This window comes from Chrysemys picta, chromosome 17 (assembly GCF_011386835.1).
Source record: "Chrysemys picta bellii isolate R12L10 chromosome 17, ASM1138683v2, whole genome shotgun sequence".
Taxonomy (NCBI): Eukaryota; Metazoa; Chordata; order Testudines; family Emydidae; genus Chrysemys; species Chrysemys picta.
In genome coordinates, this window is record NC_088807.1 from 1,365,732 (window position 1) to 1,381,792 (window position 16,061).

General features: G+C 62.0%; 1 protein-coding gene across 7 annotated transcripts in view; it reads left to right on the top strand.

Moving 5' to 3' along the window:
* SIPA1L3 (signal induced proliferation associated 1 like 3) overlaps positions 1-16,061 on the top strand; it is a 116,607-nt gene that overhangs the window by 85,194 nt on the left and 15,352 nt on the right. For all 7 annotated transcript variants that reach the window (XM_065571383.1, XM_065571382.1, XM_065571386.1 and 4 more), the window contains 9 exons: positions 1,579-1,767; positions 2,090-2,264; positions 2,423-2,526; positions 3,401-3,558; positions 4,113-4,689; positions 5,783-6,057; positions 8,405-8,638; positions 9,736-9,885; positions 14,790-14,917. In XM_065571383.1, the coding sequence (XP_065427455.1) occupies positions 1,579-1,767; positions 2,090-2,264; positions 2,423-2,526; positions 3,401-3,558; positions 4,113-4,689; positions 5,783-6,057; positions 8,405-8,638; positions 9,736-9,885; positions 14,790-14,917 (1,990 nt within the window). The remainder of the gene's footprint in view (positions 1-1,578; positions 1,768-2,089; positions 2,265-2,422; positions 2,527-3,400; positions 3,559-4,112; positions 4,690-5,782; positions 6,058-8,404; positions 8,639-9,735; positions 9,886-14,789; positions 14,918-16,061) is intronic.

A 16,061-nucleotide genomic window follows, 5' to 3' on the forward strand; every position in this document is an offset into this window, starting at 1 on the left:
TTCTAGGGGGACTTTTGAAACAGCCTCTTAAAGCCTCTTAAAACCAGGGCTGTGGGTCCTGCGTCCGAGGGGCCCCCAGCCTCGTCCCGTGGGGCACAAGCAGGGTTCTGGTACGTGGAGTGTGGCTCCGGGTCCCTCCCTGCAGGTGTGGAGCAGGCAGCAGGGCTCGAACCGCTAGAGGAGCAGGCCTGGACTCAGCAGAGCACTGCTAGAAGCTGCGTAAGTGCTTTGCCGCAGGTGGGTCAGGGAGCTGCCTCCTGATACCGGGCAGGGAGGTTCCCCCCGAGCACTGCGGTCCTAGGGGGCCGGACTCTGGGACCTGGTTACTGCAGTGTGCATGCCAGAGCCCTGCTTCGAGCACCGGTTGGAAAACCCAGGGTTCAAGTGTAGACGCAGGTTCCCTAACACAGGTCAGCTGACTCGAGTCCTCTAACCCTGGGACTTTTAGAGCAGCCCTTGAAATCTGATTGGCCCCCAGCAGAGGGCGCCGTGGCTTGCCATCGGCTCGACAAGCAGCCGGCTCACGCAGCCGCAGCCCGAGCGATGTCAGCGTTCAGATATCCCCGCGACCGGCCGTGCCCTCCTGCTCCTGCCACGGCCCTGTGCAGCGCCCGGCGCAGCTGGGGACTCCCGTTCCTGGTGCTCTCCTGGTCTGGCCTCTGCAACAGCAGGTGCTGAGGGCCCCGCCGTAGGTGACTCGTTCCCAGGCCAGGCATGTGGCTCGAAAGAAGGGCCAGGTGCACCTGCAGTCGGTTCCAGAGATTCGCCACCTTTCCGACAGGCAGGCAGAGTGCTGCGGGAGACCCTGAAGAGGGGTGGCACTCTATTTGTATTTGTAAAAGAAGGGGGGCTCCACAGTGAAGGGGTTCGGCTGGAACCCAGGATAGAGACCCTGTCTGACCTTGGGCACGACTGCATCTCTGTGGGCCTGTTTCCCCCAGTCTGCGAGGTGGGGGGGAGGAGCCTTCCTTTCTCCCACTTGGTGCCTGTTTTGTCTATTCAGACTGGGAGCCTCTGAATCAGGGACTGTCTCTGTCGGGGTCTGGGCAGCGCCTGGCCCGACGGGGCCCCGGCCTGGGTCGGGGTCTGGGCAGCGCCTGGCCCGACGGGGCCCCGGCCTGGGTCGGGGTCTGGGCAGCGCCTGGCCCGACGGGGCCCCGGCCTGGGTCGGAGTCTGGGGCGGGCCTGGCACAGTTGGGGGCTCTAGGTGCTACCTCTGTACAAATCATAAGTGTGCTATATGCTGACACTTGGCTTCCTTTTTACATTGGCTTGTGTGTTTGGAGATCGTAACATTGCAGTGGTGCCTGAGGCTAGAAAGCACAGTGTGTTTTCCTAGGAGGAGCTCATCCCTGCAGGTTGGCTAAGACCCTCGCTGGCGTGCCGGATTGCAAGCACAGCCCACGCTAGGCCTCCCGACGCAAAGCCATCTCATTCTTAGTTCTCTACGCAGGATTTCTGTGGCGAGCTGGTGGCTGGCGTCCTGTGCCAGGAGGTCTGCACAGAGACACGCCGGTTCCCAGAGAACAGGATTCTAACGCATCTTCTCCTCTCCCCACTTCCATGTGTTTGGTGCAGCTCGTGACCCTGCGAGGCGCCATCCTGGAGGACGCGACTCCCACCACCACCAAGCACGGGACGGTGCGTGGCCTCCCCCTGAAGGACGTACTGGAGTACGTGGTCTCCGAGCTGAACATCCACTGTCTGCGGCTTGCCATGAACACGCCGAAAGTCACAGAGCAGCTCCTGAAACTCGACGAGCAGGGGGTGAGTCGTGTGCGGCTGACGGGCAGTGCTGAGCTGTGCTTCGGGCCCTCTGGGGGTCCTGCTGCCAGCTGGAACGGGGATCGGCATTGAGCTCGGGTAGAAGAGGGGCACAGCGTGCAGCCATTCGCAGCCAGTCTGCAAAGGTAGAGAGCTGGTCTCGGAGCAGAGCTAGGCGGTGGGGCTCCGTCCCCTTTTTGATGGGACTCGTGCTCCTAAGTCACCTATGCCCTCTTGAGCACTCCCTCCTCTGGGCTGAGCTCGGCCAGGCGTGGGAGATTGGTGAATGAGCAGGCAGCGTCTCACACCCCTTCCCACCCCGCAGCTCTGCAGGAAGCACAAGGTGGGAATCCTGTACTGCAAAGCAGGGCAGAGCTCCGAGGAGGAGATGTACAATAACGAGGAGGCGGGGCCAGCCTTCGAAGAGTTCCTCTCCCTCATCGGGGAGAAGGTCTGTCTGAAAGCCTTCAGCAAGTACGCTGCCCAGCTGGACACGAAGAGTAAGTCCTGGTGCGTGCGGTGGGGGCAGCGGCACCTGTGGCTGCAGGGCGCGGGCGGAGCTCGCCGGCACAGCGGAGTGCTGCGTGTGGGTTCGGCACGCAGAGCGCGTCGGCTGGCTCTCCCCTCACGGAGTCTCTTCTCTTGCTCTGCTTCGCAGCTGACTCCACCGGCACCCACTCTCTGTACACCACGTATCAGGACTACGAGATCATGTTCCACGTCTCCACTATGCTCCCCTACACGCTCAACAACCGGCAGCAGGTAAACGGCCCTTCGGCTGGCAGAGCCTGCGGGTCTCCGGCATGCTGAGTCGAGTTCTGCCGCGCACCGGCTGTTCCGATAACCAGCACTCCCCTCACTTCCCGGGCAAATGTGTTTTCAAACTTCCCGGGCGGCGGAGGATGTTAAGGGTGGTCTGGGTCAGGATCCTGCAGATGCGTAAGGAAGGAGAAGCATCCATGCTCTGTTGCACGCTCTACAGTGGATTCATCATCACACGCCCCGGGAGGGGGGCAGTGCTGTCGTCCCTCCTGGACACGCTGCCGGGAGCTGACGCACAGCCTGACTGAATGACTTGGCCAAGGTCACGTGGGGAGTCTGTGGCAGAGCTGGGAAGAGAACCTGGCTCTCCTGCCCACTGGTCCATCCCTCCTCTGTGCTGGACTGGGGATCCTGCCGATCTGGGTTTGTAATCGGAGCTAGACGCCCGACTGCCCTGGCTGTCAGGAACTGGCCTGTGCGTCTCGATACCCTTCCCCGTCTGCAAGGGAGCCGTGCCGTGGGCACAGAGAGCTCGGCTCGAGAGCAGTCTGCCGGGCTCCCCACAAAGCGAGCGGTGATTGTGGCTCTGGCAGGGAGAAAGCAGCAATGTGGGAGGTGACGGGCAATCCCGCTCTCCATGCAGCTGCCAGCGGCCCAGGCTCTCCAAATGGAATTCGCTTGAACGTTTCAAATCTTGTGGCTACGTCTCCGTGCTGGGTCAGGTCTGCTTTTCCTGCCCGCTTCTCCTCTCGCCGTCTGACCGGATGGCGAGGTCCCCCGGAGCCTTTGTCATCTGCCTCGCCCACGTTTGCTTGTTACCGCTGTCTGTACTCGGCACCCGGGCACTAACACGTGTTTGTTCTTACCTCGGTAGCTACTAAGGAAGCGGCACATAGGAAACGACATAGTCACAATCATCTTCCAGGAGCCTGGAGCGTTGCCTTTCACCCCCCAGAATATCCGCTCCCACTTCCAGCATGTCTTTATTATTGTCCGAGTCCACAGCCCTTGCACTGATAATGTTTGCTATAGGTAAGCCTCGCCTGCTGCTAACCCACCTGCTAGCTTGGGTTCTGTGTCACCGTCCGCGCCCCGGACGGTGCTGTCGGCTCCTCCGCTCAACTGGCCGCAGGTGCCAGGGTGGAAGGATGCCTGTTTGCGCTGGCGAGGCGCTGACCCAAGGTCTCAGGTTAGGTTGACCCGGTTGGCTGTGGGATGAATTCTACAGGCAGTCACTGGGTGGGGGAGGTGTCGGTGGCCTGAGTTAATGTTTCTCCTCCCATTCTGCTCTGGGAAAGGAGTTGCAGCTGTGACAACTCCTAGCATCCCAAGAGCTGCTGCCAGGCGCCGTAGACTGGGGCCACAGGGGCTGGTGCCCTACTTGGAGGTGCCTTTCAGGGGCCTGTGTTTCAGCCAGTGCCGAGCACCCGCCCCCCAAAAGGCGTCTTCCTTTGGGCACACAGAAATCCCTGGCTGGTTTTCACACCTAGCCCGATCCGGGTAGACACATGATGTGTCCTGAAGCGGCTGCACTAGCAGGAGACAGCTCATCTAACCGTTTTTTCTGCTCCCCTTCGTTCCCTAAGCGTGGCTGTGACCAGATCCAAAGATGCTCCACCCTTCGGCCCCCCCATCCCCAGCGGCGTCACCTTCCGCAAGTCTGACATCTTTAGAGACTTCTTACTGGCCAAGGTGATCAATGCCGAGAACGCCGCGCACAAGTCCGACAAGTTCCACACCATGGCGACACGCACCAGGCAGGAGTACCTGAAGGACCTGGCAGAGAACTGCGTCACTAACACGCCCATCGACTCCACGGGGAAATTCAACTTGATCTCCCTGACTTCTAAGAAGAAGGAGAAGATGAAGGCGCGGATGGGGGCGGAGCAGTACAGCAGTGGGGCCATCGCCTGGCGCGTCTTGGCCCAGGACTTTGCCCAGGGGGTGGAGATCGAGTGCATCTTGGCCATCTCCAACGAGTTCATCGTCCTGCTGGACCTCGGCACTAAGGAGGTGGTGTTCAACTGCTTCTGTGGGGATGTGATCGGCTGGACTCCCGACCCCGGCACCCTCCGGATCTTCTACGGCAGAGGGGACCACGTCACCATCCAGGCCGCGGACAGCAGCCCCGAGGACATCAAGGAGATCGTGCAGCGACTCAAGGTAGGAGCTAAGTTGGCTGGTGTCTTAGTGTCACGCCCGGGGGCCCGGTTGTGCTGGGAGCTGCGCAGAGAGCCTCCACTCCTAATAGATGAGACCGACGAAGGGGGTGAGAGGGGAGGTAGAGACTGTCCAAGGGGACACACGCCAGATCAGTGGCACAGCTGGGGATAGAACCCAGAAGTCCTGGCTCCCAGCCCCCGCTCTAACCACCAGACCCCACTCCCCTCCCAGAGCCAGGGAGAGAGCCCAGGAGTCCTGGCTCCCAACCCCCCTGTTCTAACCCACCTGACCCCACTCCCCTCCCAGAGCTGGGGATGGAACCCAGGCGTCCTGACTGCCTGGTAGTCAAACTGCCTCCTCAGTAGTGTGGGCCGAATGTTTCCAGCTGCAAGTGGGTGTGGTGGGGTCTCACATGGGACCAGGTGGCTGCGGGATTCCAAGTGACTGTCTCGGGCGCCTGTCTCGTCGTGGGGCTGCCGTTCGTATTCATTCGCCCACCGTATGCAGACCCCGGTTCCTGGGCAGAGAGCAGCAGCTGATCCAGTCACAGTCAGCCCAGGGTCAGGCCATCTGCCTGGGACTTCATCTCCATGGGCCCGGTTTTCCTCTCCAAGATCTTGGGGTGCAAGGGGGAGCTCAGCAGGCCCCCTGCTGGCAGGCAGAGGTGAAACGCACAGGAGTCGCGGAGGGGAGCACCCTGTGCGCAGAGCTGGCAGGGCACTGAATGCTGGCCGCGAGCGCTGCAGGACGTGGGTTCGCACATGCCATGTTAGAGGGGCTGCCCACAACCAGCTGATCCCCACGGCGCGAACAGCAGCAAAGCGGCTGTCTGGTTCCCAGGGGCGCTCGCTGTCGGCTCTCTGTCGAGCCTGGCGACTGGGCGGAAGGTACAGGGCAGCGTTCGGTGAAAAACACCAGTACAAATGCACCCGTATTGTGGCTGAGGGTGCAGAGCCTGTCCCTGAAGTGTGTGTGTGTGTGTGTGTGTGTAAAGCCGGCACCAAATGAGATGCCGCAGGTTAGCTTCACCCCAAGATGCCTGCCAGACAGACGGCTCCAGTGGGGGTCAGTTTGGTGACTGCTCCCTCCGCAGGTCATGACCTCGGGCTGTGAGACGGTCGACATGACCCTGCGGCGAAACGGGCTGGGCCAGCTCGGCTTCCATGTGAAGTACGACGGGACGGTGGCCGAGGTGGAGGACTACGGCTTTGCGTGGCAGGCGGGGCTCCGGCAGGGCAGCCGGCTGGTGGAGATCTGTAAAGTCGCCGTGGTGACGCTGTCCCACGACCAGATGATCGACTTATTGCGGACCTCGGTCACGGTGAAAGTGGTCATCATCCCGCCCCATGAGGACGGCGTCCCTCGCAGGTACTGCCCCCGCGTGCCGGCGCCGGCGCTCTGCCCCAAGGGCTGATCGAGGTGTTAGAAACGCGCTACCGAAGTGCACTGCCAGGGGCCTCGCTTAGCAAGGCACTGTGGTGCCAGGGCGTTCGCTTCCCCAGGCCTGCCGCTCCCCCGTGGCTTGGCGGGAGCTGAACTGCTAAGTGTTCATTAAAAGGGAAAGTATATTGAGGGGAGTGCAAACAGCGGGGGGCCCACAGTGATCTGGCTCCGCCCCCTGGGGCAATGGCTGGCAGAGGGCTGGGCCATGAGCCTGGCTAACCCCTGACGCATGAGAGCTGATGGGGGAGCGTTGCTCAGAGTTGTCTGGCTTTGATAGGGTTAAGTTGGGCCCATTTATGAACAGATTTGCATGTGGCCCCTGCAGCTTTCTCTGTGCTTTGACGTCTAAGCCACGCCTGCTCCACAGCTTTGCAGGGCAAGTTCAGACAGTGATTAAACTTGTAGGTAGCTTCTCCTCCCAAATCAAACCCCAAACCCGGCCGTGGACCGAGCTCTGCACGCCAAGGGTGGCTCCTGGAGCGGCAGCGTGTGGCAGGGATGGGAGCCGTGCTTTCTGCTCGGAAGCCAGATGGCTGATGTCTTAGAGCAGGCTGCAGGTACCGTAATGGCCACAGCTAAAGCGGAGTTGTGGGAAGCTGGTTCCTGCACGAGGAGCGGGGAGCGAGGGGCTGGCTCGTGCGCTGACACGCAGCCCAGGGCGGTGCAATGACCTTACTGTGCCGCAGGCCCCAGTTAGCTGCAGGGCCAAGGAACTGCTTCGGAGCATCGGGGCTTGTTGGATTGCAGCTAAGGGGCGGGGAGATGTACAGCATGGAGCCTGGGCTGGGCGGAGTCACTGGGATTTGAACCCCGAGTCTCTTCGGGCCTGTTTACGCTGGCTAGGCAGACGTGCTAAGGACGGGCTCTCAAAGCCCCACACGTCCGCACTGCTGTTTAGTGCTTCCCAGGAGAGAGCTCCAGCGTAGCATACCTGGAGAGCGGGCGTGGCCCTGCCGTGCTCCCAGGGGTGTCAGCCCCTGGGCCGCCTCGCAGCGCCAGCGCAGCACTCGTTTCTGCTTGTGCTGAGCGGGATTTTGCTCAGCAAGCCGAGGGGCCCAACTAAAGTGCAGTGGAATTTGCCATCCGCGCTCGCTCCCTGGCCATTGGTTACCTCGTCTGTCGCTCCCTTTGGCAGGGAACGTTTGTAACCTCGGTTCTTAACGGCAGCAGCGGAGTTAGGACCGTTGGCCGTTACAGATGGATTCCTCCAAAGCTGTTGCCATTTCCCTTAGGCCCAACCTTCCCATGGCGGGTGCGAAATCCATCGACCGCCCCGTCAGTGGCCGGGTGTCAGTGGGAAGGGCTGTTACCTCACCGCTGAAAATCAAGCCAGGCGTCCAGGAGCCTAAGCATGGCTCTCGTTGCCTGTCGGTAGGCAGCCAAGCCCCAAGCCGGTGTCCTTCAGGGTTTCCCCCTTGGCTCTTTTGAACAAAAAGCTCCCAGTAACGCTAAGAAATCTGGAGCACCCTCTTGCTCCAGCTCATTTCCCTGCCCCGAAGCGAGGAGGTGCTGCTGCCTCGCTGCCCATAATGAAATGAAGCAGTGAGGGGCCGGTGCAGGCCTCTCTCCACCAGGCCGAGCCGTTGCCAGCTGCTGAGGGCCCTGCACGGGCCTCTGGCAGCCTGTGGCTGTGGCCTAACTAGTGCAGCGGCAGGAATTGCTCCGGACACGGTTTTGCACCAAATGGGATGTGCAGAGCCGGGGGCTGGGGCAGCAAGACGATGAAGCACCGAGCCAAGCAGGGGCTTTCCCAAGGCCGGGGCCACGAGCACCGAGACGGCTGTAAATCAGACTCAGTGGGATTCCAGCCTGGGTGCATCTGGTGCCTTTCCGGCGCGGCGAGGGGGCTGTGGGTGGGAGGGGCGCAGCGCACTCCCCTCCAAGGGCCACGAGGGAGCTTGGCCTGAGAAGCACCCTAGCGGGCAGGGGTTTGTCCACCCGTCTATAGGCTCCTACGTCCTGGTTTTCTCCACGTGTGGCTAAGTAGGTCACCTCCTCCGTTCCAGCTGCCTGTGCGTCGTCCTAGCAAGTAGCAGGGAGATGCTGCCGCTGACACAATGGTGTGCGATTAAACGGGCTGAGCCCGTGTGGGGAAGGCAGCACAACCTCCAAGGAGCAACGCCTCTGCCCCCCACTGCTGCACGGGCGGGGGCGGGGGGCACACAGTGTCCTTCGCCCCTTGGCAGGGGAAGAGGTGGCATTAGCTGCCCGCCCCGTCGCTCATGCAGAGACGCTCGCATGCCGGCAGTAAGGAGTGCTGTTTGCTTTTCAGGGGATGGGCCGAGTCCTTCGAAATGAGCAGCATGGAGCACAAGGCAGAGCTGGAGAGCGTGCCCGCGGGGCATCGCCCGCCGTACCGCAGCAACTCAGCATGGCAGTGGAGCGGGCCTGCCTCCCACCACTCCTCGCAGGCAGCCAAGTGGGCAGAGCCCCTGCCCCTCACGAGGCCCCCCAAACAGACGTCCGTCGTCCCGTACCGCGAGCCGCAGCCCCTGCACAGCAAGAGGTAAGGCTGAGCTGCGGGGGGCGGAGGCCGAGGGGCAGTCCGTGGGGTGTAGCAGCTGGGGTGACCTGTGGCTGGAGACTGACCGGTGCGGCGCCGAGCGAGTGAGAGCCGTGGTGCACAAGGCTGACACTAGTCAGTACATGAGGCTTTCAGAAATGGCTCGTGTGTACATCTGAGCCCTGCGGTGCCACCCCCAGCTGGGTGACCGCCAGGTTCGCCCTCCTGCCTGGGCCAGGGTCCTGCGGTGGGTGCAGCAGGCTGGGAAAACAGGGCCTAGCAGCCGACACTCCCAATTTACCGTGTGCACTTGCAAGAGATGGTGGAAATCTGCCTCTTCCAAGGTGGTTACCGCAGGGTGCGGCGGGCTCCTTTCGGCCCGTCCTGAACGCTGGGATTCCAGCTGTTGGGGGCAGATTGAACCAGCAGGCTTTGATCTCGCTCCCGAGGGACACCTCCGGTGCGCAGTCCCCAGCCTGCGTTAGCCACGCCCTGAGCCGAGCCAGCGGGGTTTCAGGCTGCTCGCGGCGATCAGCCATTTGCCTTTTGCATTCCAGCTCCCTTCCGGTGCGGGGGGGCGGGTGTCTGTTCAGTGCGGACTCCTGAGAACTGAACTGGACCAGCGGCTCCCCAGCGGCATCGCACCAGCCGGCTTTGATGCACATCGGGTCCTCTGAGGACCCCTTTGCATTAGTGTCTCGTTCTCTCCAGGTGAGAACGGGAAGCAGGAGCCGTGGATGTGGTTAGACAGGGTGGCTAGCAGCGCAGTGAGGGGCTGGGCCGGGACAGCCCCAGCGGTAGCCTCCAGTGCCACTCGCCAGGGACTCTCCTGTGTGAGGAAGTGTCACCTGCCATTCACCGAAGAATGAACGTGTGCGCACATGTACACGCACGCGCCCCAGTGACCGGGCTCTGCACTGTCCATGTTCTCCGGCTCCGCGGCCCATCACGTTGGTCAGTATTTGCCTTGCCCGAGTCTCTGCCCTTTCTGGGCTGATTGTTCTGCTCTCTCACCGCGCTGGGCTGGGTTTCTGGGGGATGTTGGAATCTGTAGGGCAGACCAAGCACTTTCTTTCTCTGTGTGCGTCTCTTTGACCCAGGCCGGTTAGCTTCCCTGAGACGCCGCACACCGCCGCCTCCTCCCCAGCGGGGGCGGAGAGAGTCCAGCCATATCGGCAGCCGTCGGGCAGCTTCTCGACTCCAGGCTCAGGAGGAACGGCTTACACCCGCTACAAGCCATCCCCAGAAAGGTAGGCTAAGGAACAGGGGAAGGTGCTAACCTCTCCACCCCGCTGCACGAGTCTGACAGCCCGTCCAAGCACCGGCAAGCCTGGAGCGATGTCAGGGGGAGTGCCCCTTTTCGCTATGTCCCGTATTGCACAGAGGGGATCTTCCATTGCCAGCAATGAACACCTCCATCCTTCCCTCTGAGCCCTGGCCAGGACAGAGTACTCAGGCCAAGGAAGCCGGGAAGTGGCATCTTTGTTTCAGCAGGAGGGGAGGCGTGAGAGGGCTGGCGACATGTCATTCTCATGGCCGGGTACTGCAACTTTTACTCTGCCCTGCCTCAGCAAAACTGCTCCCGGTTGAAAGTCCAGAGAGTCCTGTCGGTGCTGGGTGAGCGGGAGCCCGTTGGGCGCTCTGTAGTGCAGCGGCCGGGACAGGAGCCGTGGCCGGGGGCTGTAGAATATTAAGCATTCAGGAAGATAGGAGCAGCTGCCCCAGAGGTGACTGCTGTGCACTGGCCTGTTACAGGAGTTACCCTTCCTTTCTGGGCTGTCCCTGTCCCTCTGCCCGCCTGGCGAGCCCTGGCAGCCTTTACCTGAGCTCTGAAACCAGAGCCACGTGCCCCTGGCTCTGCCTAAGAGCAGGGGGTGTTTATAATGGGCTCGGGCTTGCTGCTCTCACCCGCACAGAGCCACTCACCAGCCACCTCACTGGGAGCATTCGCTTGGGCTAGCGGTGCTGGGGACCCCTCGAGCCAGCCGGGGAAACGCCCCGGGGTCGGCTGTCAGGGGCCCTGGGGACCCCTCGAGCCAGCCGGGGAAACGCCCCGGGGTCGGCTGTCAGGGGCCCTGGGGACCCCTCGAGCCAGCCGGGGAAACGCCCCGGGGTCGGCTGTCAGGGGCCCTGGGGACCCCTCGAGCCAGCCGGGGAAACGCCCCGGGGTCGGCTGTCAGGGGCCCTGGGGACCCCTCGAGCCAGCCGGGGAAACGCCCCGGGGTCGGCTGTCAGGGGCCCTAGGGACCCCTCGAGCCAGCCGGGGAAACGCCCCGGGGTCGGCTGTCAGGGGCCCTGGGGACCCCTCAATTCAGCTGCAGCAACTCTGAACATGAGGCCCCCTCAGCGGTAGCTGAACAGCGTTCCCCTCCTCTGGTGAACCTCGGCCGGGGTAGCGAACAGAGCGAGCGTGCGGCGTAGGTTCGCCCTCCCCTCTCCAGCCAGATGGCACAGGCTGTAGGCTGCCTGCACGGCCTCAGAAGGAGCGAGCCTGCTGAGAAGTGCCGGAGCTGGTACCCTCAGGAGAGAGCGTGTGGCTGCTCGGGGGGAGCAGCGTCTCTGGGAAGAGAACTCTTCGTGGAGCAGTTACCCCTGAGCCAGCCTGCTCCGAGGGATGTCCGGGGAGGCACGGGGGGCTTGCAAGGGCCTTCCCTGAGCTGATTCCCTCATCTGGAGCAGAGCCCCCTGTATCGATGCTGCCCTTGGCGGGACCCAGCGGAGAGCGCCAATGCAGGACAGATCGCTCAGAGCAGGGCAGTCCCAGCCCCAGGCTGGGGTCCTTGGCACACCCAGGCACCAAACCAGCCAGACGGAGAGGACTTCGGTCTCACCCCACTGGCTACCCACACGTCACACAAGCAATTCCCTTAGACACTCCAGCTTCCCCGTATCCCCACCAGTGCCATCGTTATGGGGACGAATGGTTATGAAAACCAATCCCCCAGTAAAAGGAAAAAGGTTCCATCGATCCCAAAGAATCAAGCCCCAGACCCAGGTCAATATACGAATCAGATCTTTCCCACAAATCGCGCTGTTGCCAATCCCTTAGAATCTAAAATCTAAAGGTTTATTCATAAAAGGAAAAAGATAGAGATGAGAGTTAGAATTGGTTAAATGGAATCAATTACATACAGTAATGGCAAAGTTCTTGGTTCAGGCTTGCAGCAGAGATAGAATAAACTGCAGGTTCAAATCAAGTCTCTGGAACATCCCCAGCTGGGCTGGGTCATTCAGTCCTTTGTTCAGAGCTTCCATTCGTAGCAAAGTCCCTCCAGAGAAACAGGATTGAAGACATGCTGGGATGCGAATTGTCTCGTGCCCCCCCCCCCCCGCCCCGACTCTGCCCCCTCCCTGCCCCATTGGATCCCTCCCAAAATCCCCGCCCTGGCCCCGCCTCTTCCCCAAGCACACCGCATTCCTCCTCCTCCCCCCTCCCTCCCAGGCTTGCGCTGATCAGCTGTATGGCGGCGCAAGCGCTGGAGGGAGGGGGGAGAAGCAGGACGCGGCTTTTTTTTTTTTTTTTTTTCCCGCTCCGCCGGCAGCCCCGGACGTTGCGGGGCCCTCTTAGGCGCGGGGCCCCATTCCGGGGAATCAGCTGAATCGGCTTAAAGCCGGCCCTGGTCCCTGCATACCTTGCTGAGTCACAAGGTGTATCTGCTTCTCTCAGTGGGTCAGTTGTAACTGATGGGCCTTAATGGGCCATCAAGCAGGCTAGGCAGAGCTAACACCAACTTGTCTGGGGTGTCTCCCAGAAGCACAGCACAAGTGTGAAATACAGACAGTGTAGAGCCAATATTCATAACTTCAACTACAAAATCGATACACACACATACAGACAGCATAATCGTAACCAGCAAGCCAGAACCTTGCCTTAGACACCTTATTTGGCCCCCTTTATACAAGATTTGGTGCCATTACAGGACCTTGGTTGCACCAATGATCTATATGGTCCCAGTTCATGTCAATAACGTCACACACTCGCCCCGCCGAGTGCCGGGCCCCCTTGCACCAGCGCACCCCTTCTGGCTGTGCTGCGAATTCCTGCAGTGTAGGTTGGCCTGTAGGGGTCTCCTGGAACAGGCGTGTTCTGCACCAGGGTTAGCCCTGAGCTGTCTGGAGCTAGGACCTGCCCGTGCTGAGCCCAGCTGGAGGCCAGGGGGAGATTGTTCCCCATTAGTGCGGAGGAGCCTGGTGCAGTCACTGGTGCCTGTGCAGAACACGTGCTAAGCGGGCGTGAACCCACGCTTGGCTGCTGGTGCTGCGCCCCCTCCTGCGCAGGAGTCACTGGCGATGCCGTGGGGGAGTCCATAGGGGCTGCACTAGGCCGGCTGCCCCCCACCAGTGGCATGGGGCTTCCTTCCGCCGCACCATCCATTTCCCCCGTTTAGTTCTGGGCCCCGAATGGTGTGTGCCTGCCGACTGGGGCTGGGGGCTCAGCTCAGACGCTCCCACCCCGAGGCTCCTGGAGCCCGGGCTCCAGGCACACACCAAGAGACACATGATCACCTCTCCCCGTGCGGTGGGGGGGTGCCGTGATCTCCAGCCTCCTGGCATCGGCCGTCCCCATGGGCTCGTGTGACGTCGGGAGGTGCCACTGGCTGCTTGGCATCTCGCTCTCTGCCCCTCGGGGGGCACTGCCCGGCCAGCAGGCCAGGCCAGCCCGGGAACCCAACCCACCGTCCTGGTAGCCAGCTGCCAGGGAGACACGGCCCGTTCAAACCATTGTCAGTCACAGTCTGCGCTACACAAGCTCCGAAAGGTCCCAAGTTAGGGTGCTGCACACCCCCCCCCAACCGAGATCAGGGCCCTGTCGGGCCAGGTGCTACATGGTGTCACGGTCTCCCAGGTCATGCCCACTCTTGGCCCCATGTGGTCCATGGGGGGTGCCCCTTTCAGTGAGACAGCCCTTCTCGGGGGTCCACTTTCTCTCAGGGTCAGGCCCCTCCACCTCCTGGAACCACACCTCTCTGAGCCTTAGCACGTCTGTCTCTCGCCGTGGGCCCCTTCAGGGATCCATTCGCTCTGGACCCCCGGGGCCTCCACCCCCAAAGGGGTTGAGGCAACCCTGTTCTCTAGCCCAGAGCGACCCTCAGCCAGCATAAAACAGGAGGGTTTATTGAGCGTCTGACCCCAGCACAGGAAACTCTCCGGGGCCTCAGGCCTGGCCTCCCTCAGCCCAGCACATCCCAGTCTCACCTGCATCCAGGTGGGCTCTGCCTGCTCCCCGTCTCCAGCCCCGCCTGCTTCCTAGCTGGGCATCTGAGATCCCAGGCCCCAAGCCCCGCCTCTGTCCATTGCCTTCTCTCCAGGTAAACAGGGTCGCCTGGGCTGTAACAACAAACTCCTTCTCCCCTCCCTCGTTAAACCAGTAACACCAGGGACACTGAGTCCCACCCCCTCTGCATGCAACCCACTGGAAAATACAAAAAAAAACCAAGAAAATCCCCCACTTTGTCACACATGGACACCCCCTGGCCGAGAGCAGGGGGGACCCCATCAGGCCGGGCGCTGCACAGACAGCCCCTGACCAAGAGTGGGGGGGGGGCCCTGTCAGGCCAGATGCTGCACAGACACCCCCCCGACCAAGAGCGAGGGCCCCGCTGGGCCGGGCGCAGCGCGGACACATCAGGAGATCCAGCCCCGCCCCAGAGCTCCCAGTGGGAACAGCTACTCTCTAACCTTCGAGCCCCGACTGATCAGACAGCTAATGAACCGGCTAATGAACACGTGACTCCAGGGGCGTGGACATGCGGTGGGGAAAGGCCCAGCTGCACCCTGCTCCTCAGAGAGCACTGGGGGGTCCCTTGTCCAATTGCTCTCTCCGAATCCCCAGCTGTGTGTTGCCTGGCTTCTTCCTGCACGCTGCCCCCAGGCCATGTCTGGTGAGTTCGGATCCCCTAGCCTGCAGCTCCAGGCTCTGGCTGTGTCCTCCTGGGCTGTCTGCCTGGTGCCTGCGTTCAGCCGCAAGACGTCCAAGGGTTTTCATTGCACGTTCTGCCTCTTACTCATCTCACAGCTCTTTTCCCTCCCCTCCTCCCCTCCCCCCCCCAGCCTGAATCCTGGGTTTGAAAAAACCTGCTAATGAGAAGACAGGATTATTTTAACAGCCTGAGTTTGCCGGCTTCAGCTGTCTCACCTCCCGTTCTGTTCACAGATACGCAACCTCTCAGCGGCCTGTGCTGCCGTTGGAACAGCATTACAGCCCCGAAGTGACCTCGAGCGGCGATTCCTCGTCCGGGGGGCTCCCCAGTCAGGAGAGCACCATGGAGAGGCACAAGCCGGGTAAGGCTCCCTCACACCGGCGCGGGGGACCCGTGCACTCCCCGTGGGGTGGGAAGCATTTGAACACAGCAGAACGACTTGGGCACATAGGCTCCGTAATGATTCTCTGAGAGGTTTTCCTGCTTTCAAGGAGTGAGGCCTCTGCAAGCCGGAATGGAGCCTGGGGCATGATGCCGGCTCCGGAGCAGCTCTCTCTTCTCTTGATTTGGGAGCTAAACTCCCCAGCCGCCTCTGTGCACCCCAGACTGGCGTGTTGAGCCCTGCCCGACTGCTGCGTGGTGCGGGGCCGGGGAAGTGCCTCTCCCTCCTGTGCCACTGGCTGTCCCTGCTCGGCCTGGTGCACGCCGGCAGCCCTGCCGCTGAGGGGTCTCTCCGCTTCCTCAGCCTGGCTGTGGTGAGGGGTCGCCGGCAGCCCTGCCGCTGAGGGGTCTCTCCGCTTCCTCAGCCTGGCTGTGGTGAGGGGTCGCCGGCAGCCCTGCCACTGAGGGGTCTCTCCACTTCCTCAGCCTGGCTGTGGTGAGGGGTCGCCGGCAGCCCTGCCGCTGAGGGGTCTCTCCACTTCCTCAGCCTGGCTGTGGTGAGGGGTCGCCGGCAGCCCTGCCACTGAGGGGTCTCTCCGCTTCCTCAGCCTGGCTGTGGTGAGGGGTCGCTAGGTTTGGGGCAGATGGGGATGTCCACTCTGCCGACTGTGGGGGGTGCCCCTTTTAGTGAGACAGCCCTTATCGGGGGTCCACTCTCTCTCAGGGTCAGGCCCCTCCACCTCCTGGATCCGCACCTCTTGGAGCCCTAGCACACCTGATTCTCGCCATGGGCCCCCTCGGGGAGTCCACGCGCTCTGGACCCCCCAGGCCTCCACCCCCGAAGGGGTTGATGCCACCCTGTTCTCTAGACGAGAGTGACTCTCAGCCAGCATAAAACAGGAGTGTTATTGAGAGTTGAACACAGCACAGGAAACTCTCAGGGCCACAGGCCTGGCCTCCCTCAGCACAGCACATCCCAGTCTCCCTGCATCCAGGGGGGCTCTGCCTGCTCCCCCTCTCCAGCCCCGAGCCCCCCTGCCCCCAGCTGGGCATCTGAGATCATGGGCCCCAGGCCCCACCTCTGTCCATTGTCTTCCCTCCAGGTAAACAGGGTCGTAACGGCC